Genomic DNA, 9,528 nt, shown 5'->3' on the forward strand with positions numbered 1-9,528 from the left:
TTATAAGGACGATTGTATTTCATGGAAACTAAGGCAAATTCCTGTTGAAAACGGAGTTCGGAGTCCATATCTTCAGTATTAAGGTGACTCATTGATTGATAGTTGGTGTTTATGGGAGCAAGTATGGTTGGAGGTGAGGGTTGAACAGGAGGGATATATGGAACAATAGGTAAGAGAGGTTCGGAATTAGTGGATCGTAGGAACTGACTAGAGCTAGAGGACCTCCAGTGAGTTCTTGTAGGGCTTGTGCAACATTTGATTCATGACCTTGAAGCTCATCGAAGAGTTGGTAGAGCTTCAACTTTTTCAGAGATCCATTACTCTGAAGACATGACTTCGTATTTCCTCATCCTTTTCTGAGGCTATTAATGAACTTGAGGGTGTATTCAAGTGGGGTTCAGACTATTCAGTGAGTTGTCATGTTGTTAATGACGATTCGATATCTGTTTGAGGCTGAGGCAACAGATTCACCAAGTGTTATATTGAAAGTGTCGAACTCATTGACAATTGAGGTTAGACGCTTATCCTTCATGTTCTCTGACCCTTCAAACAAATCTTGAAGTGTGTCCCAAATCTCTTTTATGGATTTGCATAGTTTGATGTGCTCAAAGAGAGAAGGTGGAACACCAGACACCATTTCGGAAAAGGCAACTTTATCTGCATGCAGTTTTTCAAGATCATCAGCAGTGAGAGGTGCTTGACATTGTTCATCCCGTCCCATGAGAGTTGCAACAGCGTCTCTAACAATGGTTCGAACTGGAACATAGGGACCTTCTTTAACGGATCTCTAGATAGATTCACCTTTTTCTTTTCCAAGTAAAAATCTTTCCATTCTGACTTTTCGGTGATCATACTCTTCAACAACTAATAGTAGGGCACGTGTAGGGCAACCCATGCTATTTTCTATTTGCATTGAGTACATTTGTTTCGAATTAGAAGAAGCCATTGAAGTTAGGATATCTTGAGCAAAAGTGGTATATAGAAGAACTTTTATCCTGAACACATAAATGATCGAAATACCAAGGTAATCTCGAATCAGCTATAATATGTTCTTATGGATTCAAAGGACAACCACTCAAGCTCTAATACCAATTGTAAGATCAAATATTTGATTGCACGAGGACAAGGCTCAAAACCTCAAAAGCTGAGTTAATGCTTAAGATCAATGTATGCTTCTGATTATAAGTTCCAGTCAAGTCTGGCAAGACCAGTCAAAACTTGAAAATGAGAATCAACAAAGTACTTCAAGTATTTAATAGAGAATAATGAGTATAATCAAAGTAAAGACAATAAGTGAACAAGTAGAATGTTTGAAAGAATTTGATTTGAGAGAAAGATGCAAGTGAAGTAAATTCGAATATTGCTATCTTTTGAGGAACAATCTATCTTATATTCTTCACATTAAACGCTCCTTAAATAGGAGAAAGGAGTACATTGTACAAAATCAAACACATACATAGGACCGGACAAAAGAGCTACTTCTGACACTCTGATTATCCATTTGACAAAATAAACTAACTCCTATGAATTATTACATCAAACTAGAAGACAAGAATGAATAGACAGATAGACTGATTTGGACATATTCTTCATTCAGAACATATTCTCTTCAAACATACTCTTAACTCCGAGCACAAACTTTACTTCTGACCATGGAATGACTCCAGACCATATTCTGCTCCGGAACTAAGACTGACTTCGGAACATGAAATGATAGAGATTTCTAGAGGTTGACTTTCAGGTTCCAACATTACACTCATTGGGCGGGGCCCATTATGTGTTTAGTTACGTATGGTATGTGGTATTTTGGGGAACTCACTAAGCTTTGTGCTTACGATTTCAGTTTTGTTTGAGGGTACCTCCAGTTTGAAAGGAAAGGGCCCGACTTGATCGCAACGCATCCACCCATATATTCCGCATTATGATGATTTTAGGATTTTACTATGGCAACTGTGTTCCTAAACAATACTTTTGAATATTTAGAAAAGGATTTGGAATGTTTGAATTAAAATATAATTAATATTTTGGTGGAATTAAAAATGAAATTTTTACCTCATAACTTAGAGATGTTGCAACATCCACTCATGTTTCCGCATTTTTATGATTTTGAGATTGTACTTTGATAACTATTTTCACTTTGACATACTTCTGGATGGTTTGATATGAATACTTGATGGTTTTTGGTTGACTTGAAAATGAAATTTTTACTTATGAGATTTGGAATGTTACAGAAAATGAAATCTACCGGATGCTATAGTAACGTTATCGTTATTTTATTCTTCTAAATAAAAATGAAAATTTCGAATTTGGATCTTGATCTGGAACTTCTTCTTATAGTTGACTTGTGTAAAATGGTCGTTATTTTTCTAGTAATATCATAAGTACAATATGATGATATTGGAGAATAATTAAGAGTATGTTGATCGATTACTAAAATACATGATTGCAGTAAAACCTATATGAGAATGAAACCAAAAGATTCAAATTGCAAACTGTAGATTTTTTAAAGAAGAGAAATGATAAAGTTATCCGACACTTATGAAGTAATCGATGTTATGACTTCCTCGGCTAGAACCTAACCAACTTTCACTTGGAATTTAAGCCTCTCACATGTCAATGCTAAAACATGTCATTATCTTTTCATTTTGTATTTGTTTTAGTTGGTTATCTTGTTTAATAAAATTAACATTAAAAAAAATGTTGTAACCCTCAAGATGGAAAAATTGTCATTAGCAGAGCAAGCCAAAAGGTCATCAATAGGACCAAATGTTAGTGTTAAATGGACAAATCACACTCATGTTAGGATAGTTTCAAGGGATGTGCTCTATGGGAATGTTAGAAGTAGAATGACTTACAACAAAAAATAATTATCTTACTAACTAATGCTAAACAACATCGATAGCTTACATCGGGTCGAGTCAGTTCTACCAACCTAGCTAACGCGTTAACTTCATGGAAAAGTACACAAAAACATTCTAGAAGCCTCCAAAAAGATTTTATAAACTTCAACATTGAATTGGATGAGATACCATATAATGATGTCATCAAATTTCAATTCGAATTACCTCGTGACAGTATGTGAGAGGTCGAATGTCGTCATCAAGTTTGATTTTCAGGGATTCTATATTTTCTATGGTAGTATAAATAAGACATCTTAAGTCCCATTTATTCCACACCTAAAAACATAGCCTTCTCTCTCTCTCTCTCTCTCGTCTCTCTCTCTCTCTCTCTCTCTCTCTCTCTCCTCTCTCTCTCTCTCTCCTCTCTCTCTCCTCTCTCTCTCTCTCTCTCTCTCTCTCTGATTTCCAACTTCTCTTGGTTTCTAGTAATCAGCTTTACATTTATCGCTTTTCCATAGATATTTGAGGAAATGATCATCTGCATCAAATCCTAGGTTTTATGGTTAAGCTTAAATCCTTGGCGAGATGTAATAACCTTTAATGACATAAGTTTCTTCCATTTAATTTTTAGTGGTCAAGATCAGCATATATCATCATTTGGTTCAAATTTAGTGTTCCATCTTTTAATTCTTTCGGCAACGGAACAATATGTTTTTATCATTTTCTTATAATTAGATCTATTCGCAAATGATTTCTAGACGAAATTTAGTATTCAATAAAAAAATTAGAGTTTTACTATTGGAGAAAAAAAAGATTTATAATTTTCAATATTATTTGATGGTTTGATTTTGTTAGAATAATAACGATTTGATACTAGCCACTTAGTACATTGCACAGAAAATATTGATCACATACAAATTCAAGAATAAATTCTGATCACATACAAATTTAAGAATAAATTCATTGCCATTCCACAAACTTATCACATAAATAATATTGCTATATATATTCATTTGGTAAATCCTAGATAGCTAGTGAGCATCTCCTTGTGAACCTTACCACGTCAATTGTTGAAACTGTCCAAGATAATACATCTCTACCATCTGTAATTGCTTGATTCATAGTTTAAAAAGCTTATTAGAAAATATAAATATTGGAAAAAGAAATTCTACAAAGAGGAACAACCTAGCTATGTATCTTATCAAAAGTTTCAAAGTTAAAATAAAATGTTTGAAACAAATTTGGTTCAATTACTAATTCGAGCCTCAGGCTAGCTCTCTTTTTATAATAAAATCATTTTGTTGTTAAAAAAATGCCTATAACAAATATAATACAATCTCTTACGTAAAATGTAAACATATATTGAGCTTAAAGACCAAAGTCGGTATCTTTATATTTGTCCATAATTTATTTGAATTAAATCTGATCTAGTCCATAGATTATACATTTATAGTAGAACTAAAAATTAAGACAAATGGAAGTGTTGATATCTATATATATATATATATATATATATATATATATATATATATATATATATATATATATATATATATATATATATATATATATATATATATATATATAATATATATATATATTATATATATATATATATATATATATATATATATATATATATATATATATATATATATATATATATTTGTCCATAATTAAAAACCGACGCATGAAAAGTACTAAATAGGGAGTTTTTGTGTTTATAATATCGATCTCTACCTTAACCAGGGGATTCCATAAGCTTCGTTTCGGGCCCCAAAGAATGCTTCATTAAAAGGAGGGGGGATTGGGCATGTACACCCTCCAACAACGTTACAATAGTGACCTGGGATCATCAAAATGTTTATTATTTCTAAACTTTTAGAAACTAGCTACGGAATTACATGATGAATGCTTACTGTACATGAGGACCATGAAATATAAAAACAGAAGAAAATATATAAAAATATATGGGAGAAGACAAGTTCTATTAGTTATCATAATTTGTATGTTGGATAGGGGATAAAGATCTTTAATTTGTGGTATCCACTTAATAATTAAAACTCATGTTAACTAAAAAAAACTTGAAGGGGTGATTGAACCTCGCGGTGGTGATGGCGGGTGGTGTCAATTGCGGTGGCGTTGGTGGTGGAGGTGGTGGCGTTATTATAGGTGATGTCGAAGTTTGGGGAGGTGACTTTATTATGGGGCTCCCATCACATCGGTCTGTAAAGATAAAAAGAAAAAAAAAATTAAGAGAAAAGAAAAAGTATGAAGCAATAGGACCAGATTTTATAAATATAACGTACTTTGTATTTTGAGCAGCATATTTTTTTTATGATAATTTTTAAAATCTTTTACAATTATATTAATTACTAACAAGAAATTAAAAAGGTCTACTAAAACCATGGGTCGAGGCAGCCCGTCTTTGACGATTAGAGGTTGATAACATATTAAAACTTCAGAGTCCTTTGAAAGTTAAGAAAAGATCGTATATATATATATATATATATATATATATATATATATATATATATATATATATATATATATATATATATATATATATATATATATATATATATATAATGTATTGTGGAAGTTATTGTAGAAGTGATGTGTTGTCATGTTTTCATTGGTTCAAATATGTGTTGCTCTAATGATTCATTTTCCATATAACTCTTCCCTATATATATATATATATATATATATATATATATATATATATATATATATATATATATATATATATATATATATATATGACAAATATCAAAAAACTTTTTGAAAAACATCTCTTACGAATATTGCTCTTAAAAAATTTTACATTATTATATTTTACGAAGTTATACTAATTAATGTTTGCTACTGTTTGTAGTTAATTTTACGATTTTTCTATTAAAAACTTTGATCAAAGACACACGTTTTGCTTGAAATACAGCAAAGAGCAACAAATTAACATATATGAGGTATTTTAGACAAAGATTTTAGATGGTTTGAAATTAATTAATATAGTTAATTTAAAATATACTATACATATTTATATAGTAATTTATATTAGTGGCAAGCAAAGCATGGTCTTATTAAAATGAACGAATTTACCTCTTCTGTATTTCTTGTACAACACGGTAACGGTAATACCTAAAGCAGCCGTCGAGGTAATCCCACCAACCGTTGCTCCTATGGTAATTGTCCACCTTCGCACTTGTTTCAGATTTGTTTTGCTTTTCTTTTTCTTTTTTTTCTTTGAACGATCACGATCATCATCATCGTCATAATCGTTTATAATCATACGTATCATTATTTGCATCATTATTATTATCTGCATTCATTTCAAACTTTCCATAATAAAGTTACTTTACATATTCCAATAATTAAAAGTAATAACTAAAGCCATACAATAGAAACAAACGTTTACCTTGATCAGCATACCGGATAAAACATTTTCCCAAGTACATATTGCCCCAAGCCGAGGTCTCGCACTCTGATCTTAATCGCGCACGAGCCTCCAAAAGACAATCTTCACATTCACTCACAGTCAAATCTTGAACGCATTGTGCTACACCTTGCACGTTCTCAAAAGCACCCTTACGAAAGTATTGTCCATTCCCAGCAGTTAAATATGTCAATGCATCATCTATACGATTCAAAGCTTGCATATTATAAACAACCGAAGGGCCACAGCTCTTTGACATCTCCATCTTGTCCTCAACCCCAAAAAATGATGTATTATTGTACTTCACAAAACATCCTTCCAACTGTATTTGTCCACCTGTTGACATAGGACAAGATGTCTTGAGTTGACTAAGAGAGTTTGCGACACAATTTCTGCAGGTGGTGGAGCTAACGTCACCTCGACATTGGTAGAGACCATAAACAACGTCGCTTTGTGAGTATCCCGGAGGACAGATTTGGAATTTGTTGAAATTGGAGATAGAGGATGACTCAGACAAGGAAGTAAATAGTGAATTGATATGCGACTCATAGGATGTTGCCATGGTGAAGTAGAGTTGAGAGCATTCGACATAGATGATTGAATTTGCGGCTGAAATAGATAACACAGAGAAAAGAAGATAAAATATGGAGAACCAAAGAAAAAGAGTTTGCTCCAACATTTTTGAGGTACGTAATTTAAAACCTATAGTGAGTTAATTGATGCATGTGAGTCTGTTATAAATTTATACATTACACATCCATAACATCCGAGGGTTGACTAATATATATATATATATATATATATATATATATATATATATATATATATATATATATATATATATATATATATATATATATATATATATATATATATATATATATATATATATATATATATATATATATATATATATATATATATATATATATATATATATATATATATATATATATTAGTCAACCCTCGGATGTTATGGATGTGTAATGTATAAATTTATAACTAATACAAATACCTACTGAAGCATCAAATATAGGGTCGTGATAAAATACTTCAAGTAGGATAGAGATAATTATGTAGTTGTCTTGAATTATATAATAAACTTGCCACCACTAATTGCATGCAGTTTTATTGATTATGTAGTTTTTCCTTGTTCACACGATATTGTTTATACGATATTATGGGTTAAGGTTTCATCTCGCAGATGGTATTAGTAGTTATTGTTTTATGCCGGAAGTAATCTTGGAAGCACATTTACAAACCTCAGCAGTTAGCATACATATCATAATTAATTACTTTATTTTAAAAAAAAAAATTAAAAATAGCTAACAAAAACCCACAATGGAGTGAATGTTTTTTTTTCAGCAATACAAAAATGACCTATAGACACACTATAAAGATGTGACATATGCGTATAGTGATATTTTATTTTTTCATTGAAAGTGTGACGGAAGATGCCATCATCATATGAGTCTTATGGTCACTTTAAAATGTAGTGTCTGTAAAATATTAAAACATGTGGCCGTATTATAAAAATATGACAATTGGATAAAGAATTTTGTTTCTAAAATCAACCATTTTATTCAATATTATGACGTTAAACCGTCAATAGATATATTTATTTAGTAATTGTAGTAACTATATATCATCAAACGGCGACATACATGTTGTTTCAATGTGAGTTTTGCTAGTAAATGGTCACCCAATTCAAAGTTTATTAAGACTATTGAATATCTTTTACAGACATGCAATTACGATGAATATAACCATATTCACTAAATGGTCATATGTAATTAATTTCATAACTTGCGATTTAGTAATAATTAACCACAAAAACAATCTTTTATTGTGACTATTGTCTATTATATAGAGATATAAAATTAAGTGAAACATGATCATAAGTATTATAAAGACATATATTTTATTAAAATTATGGATTTAATATTAGCTTACGATTATATTTTTATTGCATATCATGATCCACTACTACAAAATGACATATAAAATACTGTTAAAATGAAACATAGAATACAGTTTTGCAACTGTATTCTATAAGCGGGGTTTCCTATTCGAACATGTAATACAATACGGTTGTAAAACCGTACTCTATAATCATCATATAGTACGGTAATACAATACGGTTGCAAAACCGTACTCTACAATCATCCTAAAGTACGATTTGTTTGGATAATACGGTACGGTTGCAAAACCAGTACTCTATAATCATTATAAAATACGGTTTTAGGGTTTTTTTAAAAGTAGCCTTATTTTTTAACGAAACACGTAGAATACTGCTTTTTCAATGTAACCGTACTCCTTATAAAATATTGTAAAGTACAGTTTCTTATTGCTTAAGGGCATTCTAAATAAATATATTTCATAAATTAAATACAATAATCACACTTTTCTATAAAAAAAACATGCTCATAAATAATTTATACACACGAACATTTCATGAACAATCATAATGTATATAAAAGTCAAATCAAAAGCATGATTAGTCATTGATTTCTAAAATTAATAATATCCAATTCAAACATAATTTGCAATAAACCCAATTTGTCCATCCTAATCAATGAAAAATTAAATATATAAAAAGACAAAAAGATCCATATGATAGATGTCAAACTCCATAATTGCAACAACATACCTACACCTACGATATAAGACAAGAAAAGAAACTAAAAGTTGCAACTAATGGAAAAAAGGGAACATATAATTGTCATGAGAAGAAAAAACTGAGTTAATTGCAGGAAATAACAACATAATTTCATTTATTTGTTTATTAAGACATCCTACTGCCATTTCTTCCTATTGTTATACATTGAGACATATATCCCATAATAGCAAGATCCTCTGAATTCAAAGTATTTTTTACAATATATATTTTTCGTAGTTTAATGTCCTAATAAGATAAAGATTTGAAAGTATGATGCTATAGTAGGTTCATTTTTAAAAGTACAATGTCTTGATGAGTTTTTTTAGGTACAATGGTGTATAAAATGAAATGTAAGTACATTGTTATAATAATCAAGTACATTAAAGTAAAATGATATAATAACCAATTAGGTTAGAATAACTAACTTTACAAATGGGGACTTGACTAAAATATTTACTCTCAAACCTTGAACTCCAAATAACTATGATTTCATTTAACACCTATTTTGGAAACGATTTTGTATCGTTTCAGTTGTTCTATATATAAATTAAAAAATAAATTATAATTTAATAAAGAATGTTTAACATATTAGA

General features: G+C 30.2%; 1 protein-coding gene across 2 annotated transcripts; it reads right to left on the reverse strand.

Moving 5' to 3' along the window:
- Positions 1–3,729: 3,729 nt before the first annotated feature.
- LOC111882780 (plasmodesmata-located protein 7) lies at positions 3,730–6,997 on the reverse strand. 2 transcript variants are annotated; one of them, XM_023879147.3, is made up of 5 exons: positions 6,259–6,997; positions 5,943–6,162; positions 4,943–5,066; positions 4,581–4,686; positions 3,730–3,943 (listed from the first exon to the last, which is right to left on the reverse strand). In XM_023879147.3, the coding sequence occupies exons 1-2, from the start codon at positions 6,953–6,955 to the stop codon at positions 6,113–6,115; spliced, it is 747 nt and encodes a 248-aa protein (XP_023734915.3). In that variant the 5' UTR covers positions 6,956–6,997; the 3' UTR covers positions 3,730–3,943; positions 4,581–4,686; positions 4,943–5,066; positions 5,943–6,112. The 2 variants fall into 2 exon arrangements, with proteins under 2 accessions (XP_023734915.3, XP_042753332.2); XM_042897398.2 differs by having other exon boundaries at positions 3,730–3,952.
- Positions 6,998–9,528: the final 2,531 nt, after the last annotated feature.

The sequence above is a fragment of the Lactuca sativa genome, chromosome 8 (genome assembly GCF_002870075.4).
Source record: "Lactuca sativa cultivar Salinas chromosome 8, Lsat_Salinas_v11, whole genome shotgun sequence".
Taxonomy (NCBI): Eukaryota; Viridiplantae; Streptophyta; class Magnoliopsida; order Asterales; family Asteraceae; genus Lactuca; species Lactuca sativa.